The sequence below is a fragment of the Neophocaena asiaeorientalis genome, unplaced genomic scaffold (assembly GCF_003031525.2).
Source record: "Neophocaena asiaeorientalis asiaeorientalis breed wild unplaced genomic scaffold, Neophocaena_asiaeorientalis_V1.1 scaffold362, whole genome shotgun sequence".
Lineage (NCBI taxonomy): Eukaryota > Metazoa > Chordata > Mammalia > Artiodactyla > Phocoenidae > Neophocaena > Neophocaena asiaeorientalis.
In genome coordinates, this window is record NW_020175700.1 from 1,183,236 (window position 1) to 1,197,272 (window position 14,037).

The window sequence follows — 14,037 nt, forward strand, 5'->3', positions numbered from 1 at the left end:
CGTGCAGCAGATATTCGGAACTTTTCATCTTGCAAAACTAAAACTGTATCTGTTGAACAGCAACTCCCCATTTCCGCCTCCCCCAAACCCCTGATGACTATTATTCTACTTTCTGTCTCTATGAATTTGAACACTTTAGATCCGTCATATAGGTGGAATCATACAGTATTTGTCTTTTTGTGACTGGCTTATTTCACTTAGCATAGAATGTCTTCCAGGCGCATCTATATTGTAGCATGTGCCAGAATTTTCTTCCTTTTAAGGCTGAATAATATTTCATTGATTGTATAGATCACATTTTGTTTATTCATCCATCAGTGGACATTTGGGTTGCTTCCATCTCTTGGCTATCGTGAATAATGTTGCAATGAACATGAATGTGCAAATATCTCTTTGAGCTCTTGCTTTCAATTCTTTTGGATATGTACCCAGACATAGGATTGCTAGATCACATGACGATTCTATTTTTAATATTTTGAGGAGTGTCCATACTGTTTTCCATAGCAGCTGCACCATTTTACATTCCCACCAACAGTGCACAAGGGTTGCAGTTTCTCCATATCTTTGCCAACACTTGCTATCTTTTTTATTTTTTTCATAGTGGCCATCCTAATGGGTGTGAATCTCTATGTTTTTAGTCTATAAAACTAAATTTCATAGCTGGACCAAAGCTGACCTGGCTTTGTACATCTGCAGGTCCTTGGACAGGCTTGGTTTCCTGAAGGAAGAGGGAAAGTGTCACCCTTGGAGCAAGGGACACCATGGTGATAGGCCCTCCATCTTTGAATATTTTTTATTTTATTACAGAGTACTTCAGCCCAGTTAATGGGTTTCAGAATTATATTATCCAGTTTTAATTAAACTAAGCCTCAAATTATGATCAAGGAATCCTTACAAAAATGATCTTCAAAAACCCCACAGATATAACATGATGCAAACCTGAACAAACATGTGAAAACAGCCAAGTGACCCTTTTCCTAACCTCATCTGAGTTCTCTCCCAGACATATTTTGATGTAAAAACAAGAACAATCTAATAAGAAATTGGCCAAAAAAGGGGAAGAATTAAGAAAACCACCGAAAATATATGCATCCACTTATTAACAGTGAAGCCCACATGCAGTGTGTATCATGCCTTCAGACAGGAAGACATCAGCTCGTGATAGTGTGTGTGCACGTGCATGCCCACATGCATGTGTGCTCACTAAAATCTTTTATCAATAGGGGCATACGATCAAAAATATTTGGAGACGACTGCTCTAGTTAGAGGATTAGGAATTACGGGGTCACTGTTTTTCATACTGGATTTTTCAGGCAAGAGACCCACTCGTTCGGAGGAATAACCGAAAGATATTGGGCGCAGGCTGGGACAGTCATCACATATAGAGAACAGAACTTGGCTTTGTTAAGGAAAGGAGAGTGGCCTGGGAACTATCCCAAGCCCTAAACAGTTGACCCCAATGTTGTGGTAACATCTCCTTTGTGACTACTCCCTGGAACTCCTCCCTTCTATTAAACTTATCCTCGGTTTTGTCATCTGTAAAATGGTGACATCATCGGGGGGGCTGGGGTGAGGTGCTGGGCATAGTGCCTGCATACAGCGAGGATGCTCCAGGGGCAGCTAGTCTGATTACTGGACTCTTTGTTAAGCTTTCAGAGCCAGAAAAATATTCCATACAAAAATATTCCATTGTGAAAATGTTATGACGAGTATGGAAAGAAATAGGAATCTCCCCTAATTCTCCCCTTAAGGGATGACCATTTTCAGTATGTTTCCATTTCCATAAATGGCTGCAGGAAACAGTCTGAGATCCTGATTTTTAAACTTACTTCTTTTCATGGGTTTTCCTATGTCAATAAATTCTTTGTAAAATCATTTCGAATGGCTACATTATGCTCCACCGGTGGCTGTCCTATACTTAGCATGCTAGGCCTCCTGTCACCTCTATAGGCTTCTTCCTGTGCCTGGTGAACCCCTTCCCAGCTCTGGCCTTAGTTTCTCTCTCCCCGGAGTGCCTCCAGCCTGATGGGGTCGGAGGGAGCCCAGGCCTGGGTCTCAGCTCCCGATGGTTCCCAGGTCGCTTCCAGCCCTGCAGGTCAAGAAGAAGTAGCTGTCATTTCCTCTTCCATGGTCAGCCCCCAGACATGCACACACAGGCACTCCTAGACCCTTAGCCAGAGCCTATTACAGAGGCTGCATGCAGGAGTGCCTTGTCCGATGACTGATGGATAAGTGAACGAGAGAAGAATGGAAGGAAGAGGGAAGGAGGGAGAGAGGGAGGGAGGAAGGGCAGAAGGAAGGAAGGAAGGGAGGGAGGGAGGGAGGGTGGGTGTTTGCACATACCTCCAAGCTCCCACTATTCCTTTCCCTCGAACACTCTTTTAATCCTCCAAGTGCCAGTCAGAGCCCCGTCTGTGCGGCCGTCTTAGGCTGCAACTCCATGTGCACAGCCTTGCTTGACCTTCACAGCAACCCTTGCGAGGGAGGTCCTGTTATTACTACGTTTTGCAGATCAAGAAACTGAGGCTCAGCAAGTTTTAATAATTTGCCCAAACCCACGCAGTAGGGAGAGGAAAAAGCGGGGTCTGGACTCCTTCCTAATGCCCTAGTCAGGGGTCCTCACCCTCAGGCTTCCGCAGCTGGGGGCAGCCAAACACAGCCCTTGGAACCGGAACCGGGACTCTTGTGATCACGTCCTGTTCCTGGTCTGCGTCTCCTCTGAGAACGTGACCCTCCAGGACACGCCAAGCCCTAGCAGAGGACTGCATTGCAAGCACTTGGGGAGTTTTTCTTGAATGCCTGAGTGAAGAAATGCTTTCCTGTTTCCTGGTACTAGCCCCAGACTCTCATTTGATAAGGGAAGAATCAGATTTTGGAAAAACAGCAACGGCTTTGGAACACCAGTTGGTGCCACAGTCTCAGTGGATTTTTAAAAAAATTCAGAGAGCAACTGGTGTCTTTTCTCCTTCTTTCGGTTCCTTTTGTTAAACTGCCGTGTGTTCCTGGTGACCAGATCTCGGATGACATGGAGGCAAGAAGAAGTGGGAGAAAGGCAGAAGGCGGGACTCTCTGATTCCTGAGGACCTTTGTGACTGGTGGGGTTCAGGCTTTTCGCAGGATTATGGGCCTGGCATGGGCTCTCAGCTCCCTGCAGAGCCTGGTGGTTCCTGTGACTAGAACAGTACCCTGGATTCCACTTTGGTGACGGTTATACCAGGCTTTGTCCCTGCCCCCTTGAGCACAAAACACTCTGCAGTTCTAGCTGAGAAAGTGTGCCAGTCTGGAAAGCACAAACCCCTGGCTCTCTCTGGTCTGCACAGAACGGATACTCTCTTTGCTAAAACAACCAACCCTCCTTGGCAGAAAGGGTGGTGGCAGCCAGTGGCCTGCCGACTGCTTTTGCAGAATGTTCTACTCACTGCTTCTGACAGGCCCAAGCTCATCAAATTCTAATAAATATCACTTTCAATAAATCCCTCTTAAACGACTTTCTCAAATTAATATGGATTAATTATAAGCATCAATCCCTCATATAAAGTCCCGATTGTGCCAGATGCTGTGCTGGGCACTTTTTGTGAATCATTTAACATTTGTGAAAATCCCTCCAGCTTTTAATTATGCCCATTTCACAGATGAGAAAACTGAGATGCACCAAGCCTAAATAACATGCCCGAGTTTGCCCAGTGAAAGGTGGCAGAGCCAGATCTCAAACCTTTGTCTTTCTGACTCCAAAGCCCATGCCTTTCCCTGCAGCACTATAGTTGGGGTCTTGCTTTGCATGTGCACCCTTCTGCCCTGTTCCCTCCTCATTCCAGGCTTAGGCTGCTGATGACCACCAGCTTGGCCTATTTTTTGTAAAATGCTATTGTCTGCCATGGGTCACAGTGTAGATGGCCCAGGACACCAAGTGTGTGTCTGTGAGACAGAGAGAGAGAGAGAGAGAGAGACAGAGAGAGCGGGAGAGCACATGCTTGAGGGAGCAGAGTGTCCATATCAGTCAGTGCCTGGAGACTCTTTCCATGATTGCAGGTTGGAAGGAGTTCCTCAATATCCCAAATCAGATTCTGACTTCAGTCCCAGGTTGGCTGTGCCACTTTCAAGAGTTAGAATGTGTTGGATGGATGAACTGACATGTATCTGAAACTCAACCAGGCCAAATCTCATTACCAACTGGAAGCTCACCTGTATTAGTCAGGTTGGGCTGCTATAACAAAATACCATAGGCTGAGTGGCTTAAACAACACACATGTATTTCTCACAGTTCTGGAGGCTGGGAAGTCCAAGATCAAGGTGCCTGCAGATTTGGTTCCTGGTGAGAACTTTCTTTCTGGCTTGCAGATGACTGCCTTCTGGTTATGTCTTCCCTCACATTGCAGACACAGAAAGGCTCTGGTCTCTCTTCCTCTTCTTATAAGGGCCCTAATCCCATCATGGGGGCCCCACCCTCATGACCTCATCTAAACCTAATTACCTCCCAAAGACTTCATCTCCAAACACCATCACATTGGGGGTTAGGGTTTCAACATATGAATTTGGAGGGGGGAAGGCATATTTTCAGTCCATAGCTCCCCCTCCCAACACCAGTACAGCCTACCACACATACTGGTGACCTCAGGATGGCTGCAGACTTCCCGTAGCCATCCAGGCAGCTTGGCCAAGGCCCTGGGAGGCCTGCAGCCAGTGGAGGTGCAGTTACCCTCCTGTCTGCCCTCTGTCCTCAGTGGCGGAGGCCTGTTGGCTCCAACTGTTCCTCCCCTTGCTCAAAGTACTCCAGGGGAATCAGCAGGCCCCAGGACTTCCAGCCCCACAGTGTGGGCGACAGTGGTCACCTCTTTCCAGGGGAGGCTGACTGCCCCTTAGCAGAGTCCCTAGAGCTGGTGACAGGGCAGATCTCCCAAGCTGCCAGCTCTCCCTGTAGGGACAACTGGGAGGGAAAGAGGAAGAGGGAGACATTCTAGTTAGGGAGAGAAAATATGCCAGGAAGATACTGGAGAATAATTCCATGGTAATACTTGAACAAGTTCAAGTTTATACTGGTCCACAATCCCTTATCTGCAATTCTGACATCCAAAGATTTCTAAATATTAAAAGTTTTCCTTAATCTATTTGATGGCAAAACATGACCTGAGCTGATGTGAGGCAATGTGTGACATCTGTATTTATTCCACCTAGAGTGCCTATTCCTGTTTCCTGCACTGAAATGTCAAGATGGCTGGTTGTGGAGTGCAGCCCTAGACCAGGAGTTCCACTAGAATCCAACAGTGGAGGGATTCTAATGTCAACCTCTAGTCAAGGCTGTTTGAGCATCAGATTAGAGGCTTGAGAGGAAACAGCTGATAAGCCGAAGCAGGGCCTTTCAGTCTCCTGGGCATCGTCTTTCAGATAAGTAAAATAGACAGAGGTGTCAAGTCCAATGTCAAAGGCACTCCATTCCACACCTATAGCTCTATAAAGGCCACAGAGAACTACACTTTGGCTTCCCTGCACTTTCTACTTTGGCAAGAGTAATGCCATCAACCTTCTGGAAAGCACCGCCTTATAGAGTGTAATGGGTGAAGTGTTCTTATAAAGCGGGGAATCTGGACACAAAAACAAGCATGCACAAACGGGAGGTGATGTGAAGACTGCCGTTATGCTGCCACAAGCCAAGGACTATCGGGGGCTACCAGAAGCTGGAAGAGGCAAGGTAGGATCCTTCTCCTACGAGGTACAGAGGGAGGATGACCCTGCTGACACCTTGATTTTGGACTTCCGTCCTGCAAGCCTGTGAGATGATAAATTCCTGTTCTAAGCTCCCTGTGCCTCTGCAGCTCCCTCTGCCCCGCACACTCTTCTCCAGCTTCTTCATCTGGCTCACCCCCATCTGTCCCCTAGAACTCCCCTGCATCCCCTCTGTGAACTACTTCCTAACCTGCAGACTGGGTCAGGCATGCCTCTGGGGTACGTGCACCTTGACAGAAGCAGCTCTGTGGGGCCTTGTCCGTAGGGCAGGAACCATGGCCCCCCTGTTGGCCCCTCGCCACTCCTTGAGGGCAGGGTCCAGGCCCACAGAAGGCCCCGAGAATGGACTGGATGACCCCGATGTTGGCTTTTCAGGAACTCCCCTTGGCCCTCCATAAAGCAAGGTGAGCCCACCTGTTTCTTTCTGCAGGAGCTCTCCAAGCTGGGTCTGGGGCGTGACATGGAGGTGGAGCTGCGGATTCTTCAACTGCCAGTGGATTACAGAGAGGTGAAGCAGAGGGTCACCAGAATCTGGGAGGATCTTCAACCGCAAGTAAATGACAGCTGGGGAGGCAGCTGGGCTGGGGGACAGAGGGCTGATTATGTGGTGGAGACCCAGAACCTGTGAACCCCAGGACGCTGTTTCTAGGGTTGATGGCTGAAGTGTACCCTGCCCCCTCATCCCACCAGTAAGGGCCCAGATGATTTCATAAGGGTCTATTTGTAAAAGTTTAAGATGAAAGACAGAGTAGATCTTGGAATAAGACTCTGGAGAGAGAGAAGGAGGAAAAGAAATGGAAGCTTTATTCCCAGCCCGGACCCAAAGGTAGTTCCAACTAACAGAGAGGCCCTTGGGTTAGGTCCCAGCCAGGCCCTCGCAGGGGCAGGTGGGTTGTGAGGTGGGCTGAGAGGCAAGGACCTCTTGGACCTAGGAGAGCAGTTTGAGGGCAGCCCCCACTGGGAGACGGGAGAGTGGCCCACCTGGGGAGGCCCATCTTCATCACTCCCAGCCTATCTTACCACAACAGAGTTACTATATAGGAAGCTGGTACAATATCCCCCAAATACGACGACCAGATAATATTAATAAAACACAGACCACCAAACCATTAAGACAACACCCCCAATATTTTGATAAAACAATCAGCTATTTTTTCAAAGAGGAAAAATAATCGGCTCAAAAAATTCTAACAATATTTTATTAGACTGTTACTAACTTCCCTTATTAAAGAGTTTCATAAAAGAGATGGAAGCCTCCACAGAAAGGCTAAACTTCTCCTGGGACACGCTTAGATACCAGCTGGATCCCCCAGGGAAAAAGGGAATACACTACCGTGTAAGAATATTTTAAAATATAAAAGATGCCACATGGGTTTCTATCCAGCTGTTTTTCATTCCAGCACATTGATCAGGGGAAGCAGGCAGGGGATGGGGGTGATGCTGGCACATTTGGGATGTTGAGGTGTCTTGCACGCTGGAGCTCTCCCTCTGTGTGGTCTGGGGAGCAGAGCAGACCTCAGTTTCCCTAATCTCCTGGCGCCACGTGTGTTCACACAGCTCGTTGTGCATGTGGGCGTGGACCCCACCGCCAAGGCCATCTTTCTGGAACAGTGCGGCAAGAACTGGGGCTACGGGGACGCCGACATCCGAGGCTTCCACCCTGAGCGTGGCGTGTGCCTTCCAGATGGCCCGGAAGTGATCGCTTCCGGAGTCAGCATGAGGGCAGTCAGCAGGCGCGCGGTGGTCGAGGGCGTGGAGGTGGCCTTTTCCCGAGATGCAGGCAGGTGCGTTTTGTTCCTGGGCACATAGGGGAGGAGGAAGGGCTGAAGTGGCCTCTGACCAGCCTTTCTCCGGGGATGTGCCATCCTGTGCCATCCAGCTGGGTGCTTGGTGGCAGGGAACAGCCCAGAGTCACCCTGCACACTGGCCCATTGCTCACTCACGCCCAGGCCTTGTTCCGAGTCCCCCTCCCACTCACCGGCCTGGTGGCTGGCAGAGGAGAAGGGGTAGGATGGAGATGTTGAGAGCCACTAACATTTTATGGATGTTTTATTTTTATTTATTGCCGGCAAAGTTGTGAATTAACTTCTGGTTTAGCCCAGATGAAGATTAATTTACCTTTTTTTCTCCAGACTCTGACCCCCTAGGAGAGAGTTACTCCTCCCTGCAAAGAAGGAATGAACAAATTGGTACCAAATTAAGTCCTATGAACCCTGCTCAGGTCCTAGCCTGGCCTCTGAGTGTTCTTTTTCCCTTTGGGTTCGAGCTTTAGTCAGTGGCCAAAGAGTGGTGAAGTGGGAACTAAGTTCACAGATCAACTTCTCACCTACCTGGTGAGAGAGATTTAATTTTAAAGATAAAGACAAAGGGAGGCAGAGTGACGCTAATGATGGGGAGGCATATGCATTAGTCTGCCTGGGAAGGGGCAGGGCTTTTTTGAGGGAGTGAGGTGCCACCCCCTTTTTATCCTTTTTATGGTCCTTAATCACTGGTCCTGGACACCAGTAGGTGTGTCTTATTAAGCATATTAAGCTAGTTTAGTAAAATCAACATATAATGAGACTCAGGGTCTGTTGGAGGTCAGGTTCCTGGCCATCTTGGTCCCAGCTAGTACCACCTGTTTTTGTTTGTTTGTTTGTAGCTTTCTTTCTTATCTCTGGATCCTTTCACTTAAAGATTTATGTTAACTCCTGCTAAAGGTGGGGGTTGGCAGGTTTTGAGCAAAGACCTGGAGCAGCTCTGGCAATAAAATCCCCCTTTCCTCGTTATTGCTCCTCATTCTTGAGGGGCATTGAAGGGCAAAGGTCTGACTTCTGAACTGCTTCCTGCTGAACATGAGCATAATTTTTGCCTGGATTAGAGGAGCAGAACTGTTCCTGACTAGCCTAAAATAAGTCTGATTTTCGCCAAGCTGCAGTCCCAGTTGCTTGTACCCTTGTGTTAGTATCATCTAAAGTTTGATGGCTTCAAGCTGTTTACTGAGGAAGTTGACAAGGCAGTTAAGGAGGCAAGGCCCAAAGATAAGCAGGAGGATAATAGCAATTAGGCCTGGGTGAGATTTTGTAGAGTGATTTCATGGTATGCGAAGCCTCCCCAGGGAGCTGCTAGTCTGGAGCAGTCCCTATTCCTGCCAGAATGAGTCCTATTGCTCTTTTATCTCAGGGCAGGGTGATATTATGAATGGTTATATGTAGGTTCTGAGAATTTAGCTGGTCTAGCATGCAATGTTCCCCCAACTGGGCATTATCCAAACAAGGAAGGGCTAGAGCCCACCCCAGAGAAGGGAAGGAGGAGTTGGGGTTGGTCTGATGGGGCAGTTGGTTTATTCTTAGGCCACAAAGGAACAGGTACCCAGAGGGAGCTTATGTTCTGGGGAGTTGAACCACCTCCATAAGTGGCTAGCCCAAGATGGGGTGCCCTTGCAGTGCGGGGAGAAAGGCCCACTTGCATAGCAGGGGTTACTGAGGGATTCTTCACTAGTGGCTTTTCCATAGGCCTTAGGAGGGCCATATACTAAATGCCAGACAACTGGCATTTTCCCTCTCCAATAAGTACATCTCCCTTCCGGTCCCTGTGTGTATTCATCAGGTTGGTTCAGAGGGCACCAACAGGTGAGATTTCCACAGGAGTCAATCCCGGGGTACTTAAATTGTGGGATAATGGAAGAAGCATTGATCAGAGTCCAGAGCAGCCCTAAGGGGTTATTGCACGTTCCTCCCTTTGGTAGGGGCATTTAATAGGGGCAGGGGCAGCCAGACGATCAGAGCAATGGCACTTTAGAGTGAGTGCTTTGTATTCGTTAGAGGGAATCCAAGCAGGGAAGCTGCGTTAGGGATGGGATATGAACTTCAAGAGGGGTAGGTTTAGCCAAGGTGAGAGTGAGGTTATCATTCTTAGAGGTAAAATATAATACCTTTAATCCATAGGTGTCACTTGGAGAGTGGGGGTGACAGATCCAGCACTGGGATAGATTTTCTCCACAGGCTATATAATTCTCGAGAAATTTACTATTGCATTGAATTCCCATTCTGTGTGGACGGTTGTAAGAGATAGATAGAGCAGAGAAGAAACAATAGACAATAATGGCCACTCATCCTGCTTCCAATGTTAGTATCCCATATGTCCAGCATGTTCAGAGGAGGTGTTTGACAGAGGGAGGGGGTTTGGCAGAACAACAGAAGCCAAGTAAGGCAATAGTAATGATGAGGCCAACTAATAAGCCTGTCCACCACATTACTTATCTATTGGTAAGTTAGTCCTTTTCAAAAGTAACTTAAGGTGTGTGACAGGTTCACAGGTGTATTGAGTGCATGGCTCAGTAACTTCTTCCTCAGGTGTAGGTGCCGTCTTCACTCTGGTATGGTGGGCCCATGGAGTTATGCCCTGCAATTGTCAGGCTGAATGAGTGGTCAAGATAAGAAGACAAGGTCCTGTCCACTTGGGGTCTAACTGGTCTTGTGGATTTCCAGCCTTCCAGGTTTTCAAATAAACCCAATCCCCAGGGTACAAAGAATGTATAACCATGTCAGAAGGGGAAGGCAATTCCTGATTCCCTTAGGCGTGTAAAGCTTTGATTATTTCCCCTCTCTGTAAGGCATATTTCATTTGGTCCATATCCCTAAGGTTGGCTTTGTAGCCAGGTCCTTCAGGAATGGGCCTCCTGTACATGATCTCTTATGGACTTAACCTGAGCTTTCCTTTAGGGGCTAATTGCATTCTCCAAAGTGCTGTGGGGTGAAGGGAGATCCAAGGTTGATGAGTCTCTTGACATAGTTTGGCTAAATTTCTTTTGAGAGTTTCATTTGTTCTTTTTACTTTTCCTAAAGATTGTGGTCTCCAAGAAGAGTGTAAGCTCCATTTAATTCCTAGGGCTCTAGAGGCTTCCTTAGTAATTTGAGAAACAAAGGCGGGCTCACTGTCGCTTTGAATGGATTTAGGGAGCCCAAACTGAGGGATTATTTTTTTGAGCAGGGCCTTAGAGATCTCCGAGGTAGTCTTGGTTTGGGTCGGGAGTGTCTCCATCCAGCCAGAGGTGTCAGTCAAACCAGCAAATATCTAAAAATTTCCTTGTGCCTGGGGCATTACCGTAAAATCAGTTTACCAGTCGTGACCTGGATGTGTGCCTCTGTACTGGGTGGGGGTCACTCCCTGGACCTTGGTGGGCGGTAAGTGTTGGGGTTATTCTGGAGACAGGGCAAGCTTCAACCACCTGTTTAAGGAGACTTCAGAAGTTGGGATTAGTCACGGATTTGGTGAGCCACTGACACAGGGCCTCCTGCCCATAAGGTGTGCTCTGGTGAGCTTCCCGGATGGCTTGGAGTGCAGTAGCTGATGGGAAGAACAGCTGCCCATGATTGTTAACCATCCATTCCTGACATTCTGGGCTTTTAAAATAGCCCCATCTCAAAGGCTTTTCTCTTTCTTCTGGGGTGTATATGGGAGTATAAGAGTTAGGATCTGGGGATACCAGTAGGAGTGACGTTTGAAGTCTGTCCCCACCCTCTGCTGCTTGTTTAGCTGCCATATCTGCTCTGTTATTTCCTCTTATTATTTCTGCTTCTTCCTTTTGATGGCCTCTACAGTGAATACAGGCTATACTCTTTGGCAGGAGTGTAGCCTCCAGCAGCCTCATAATTCACCTCCCCCCCAATTTATAATCTGTTTATTCCCTGAGGTCAGCATTCCCCTCTCCTTCCAGATGGCCCCATGGGCGTGTAGGATTGAACAGGCATATTTAGAGTCAGTGTAGATATTGACAACTTTCCCTTTCCCCAGTTCTAGTGCTCTGATCAGGGTAATTAACTCAGCCCTCTGAGCAGAGCAGCCAGGGGGCAAGGCTTTAGCTTCCACCACTTCAGTGACAGAAACCACTGTGTAGCCTGCCTTTTGTCTTCCATCTTTCATAAAGCAACTCCCACCAGTGGACCATTCCAATCCCGCCTTCTCTCTAGGGAAGCTCTTTAAGTCAGCCCTGCTGGAATAACCTGTTCCATAACTTCCTCACAGTCATGAGTTAATTTTGGACCTGTCTGATGTAGCAAGGAGGCAGGGTTAAGGACATTACAGAGCCTCAGAGTCACAGATAGGTTGTCTAGAAGCATGGCTTCGACTTGGAGGGTTTGACCAGGGGATAACCAGTCTGCCCCCCTTAACTTTATGAGGTGGTGTGGGGTCCAGATGGTCAGGGGCTGTCCAAAAGTTAATTTGTTAGCTTCTTTGAGAAGTAGCAGCTACAGCCTGTAAACACGGGGGCTATCCTTTAGCAGTTTGGTCCAATTGTTTAGAAAAACAGGCTACAACCTGAGTCAGAGGTCCAAGTTTTTGTTTAAGCAAGCCCAGGACAGTTTCTCCTCTCTCATGTACATGTAGATGGAAGGGTAGACTCAGGTAGGGTAAAGGTAACACGGGAATTCTCATGAGATGGTTTTTGAGTTCTAGGAATGCCCAGTCACAATTAGGGGTCTGCTCAAAACGGTCAAGTTCCTTCCTTTTTAATTGTTCATACTAGAGCTTAGCAATTAAGGCAGAATTGGGGATCCATATGTGGCAGAACTCAGGCATTCCCAGGAAACCCTGGAGCTGTTTTCTCGTACTAGGAGTGCCATCTTGCAAATATGTTCTTTCCTGTCCTTAGATAGTGCTCTGTGCCCCTTTTCTATTATTAAACCCTAAGTGTTCTACCTGCTGGAGGGATATTTGGGCTTTTTCCTTTGAAACTTTATATCCTCTCTCGGCCAGATGATTTAAGGCATTAACTGTGTTATGGTCGAAAAACTCTTTGGTGGGGTGGCGGTTAGAATGTCATCCATATATTGAAGTATAGTACCCTGTTCTTTTTTTAAAAAATTAATTAATTTATTTATATTTTATTTTTGGCTGTGGTGGGTCTTTGTTACTGCGTGTGGGCTTTCTCTAGTTGCGGCGAGCAAGGTCTACTCTTCATTGCTGTGCGCGGGCTGCTCATTGTGGTGGCTTCTCTTGTCGTGGAGCATGGGCTCAGTACTTGTGGCATGCGGGCTCGCTTGCTCTGTGGTATGTGGGATCTTCCCGGACCAGGGCTCGAACTGGTGTCCCCTGCATTGGAAGGCAGATTCTAAACCACTGTGCCACCGGGGAAGTCCTAGTCCCTTGTTCTAACTCAAGTTCACTAAGAGCCTCAGCTAAAACCTTTCGGAAAAAGATGGGAGAGTTTTTAAATCCCTGGAGCAGAACCATCCAGCAAAAATGTTGTTTTCTCATACTGCCACCTGCCATTCAAATGCAAAAATGTACTGAGATTACAGGGCTAAGGGCACACAAAAGAAGGTGTCTTTTAAATCTAGCACTGAATACCAAATCCTTTGGCAGTTTAGGGTAGAGAGTAAGGTGTAGGGATTTGGCACCCCTGGGTGAATTTCCTCCATAGCTTCATTTACAGCTTGGAGGTACTGAACTAGCCAGTATCTCTTGGGTTTTTTTTTTTTACTGGCAGATTAGGAGTGTTGCAAGGAAAATGGCAGGGTCTAAGAAGCCCTTGTTTGAGTAGACTTTCTACTCAATGCCTGCTAGGGCTTCTTTGCTTAATGGGTATTGTTTTTTATTTGGGTGATTGTAGGCGGGTCGCAGCTTGACCATGACTGGTGCCCTCCTGGCTCTGCCCATGGTGTCGTGGGCCCATACTGAGGGATTAAGCCGCAGAGGGTGGTAGCATGAGCGCTATGGAATGGAAGGGAGTCTTAGGTATTTTGATGTTAAGTTTTTTGTCTCTGAGATAAATTGTTGCTCCCAATTTATATAGTAAATCTCTTCCTATTGGAGGAATTAGGCATTCCGGGACATACAGGAAAGAGTGAGATAACTTTTTTCCTTCCAAATCACACTCAAGGTGCTCTATAATATTGCGTTCCTGCGGCTTCCCTTTCACTCCCATTATCTTACATTTATCTTTGGTCATTTTGCCTTGTTGGGTGTTCAAGACCCAGTAGGTGGCTCCTGTGTTGACTAAAAAGTCAGCCTTTTTACCACCTATAGTCAGGGTCAGCCAAGGCTTCTTGGGGGTAATTTCTGGGGCACTCCTAGGAGCCCCTGGGCCCCTTCAGTCCGCTTCTTTTATGTGTGTGACCGATGAGGGTGGGCCAGGACATGGTGGTCCACTTAGTCTCCTTCTGAGACATTTGGGGCAGTCCCCCTTCCAGTGGCCCTCCTCTATGCAGTTAGCACACTGATTGGCTTTAAGCCCTTCTCTCCACTGTGGGCATGGTCTTCGAAATCCCAGGCGACTCATTGATGTTACAGGGTCCCTTGTGTGTGTGTGGGGGGGGGGGGGTCAGCCCCTGT

At 47.7% G+C, this 14,037-nt stretch overlaps 1 protein-coding gene across 1 annotated transcript in view; it reads left to right on the forward strand.

The window, feature by feature from the left end:
* Nucleotides 1-14,037, forward strand: part of PGPEP1L (pyroglutamyl-peptidase I like) — a 49,232-nt gene that overhangs the window by 30,413 nt on the left and 4,782 nt on the right. Inside the window, 2 exon segments of the mRNA XM_024732054.1 lie at nt 6,152-6,274; nt 7,279-7,505. Coding sequence (XP_024587822.1) covers nt 6,152-6,274; nt 7,279-7,505 — 350 coding nt within the window.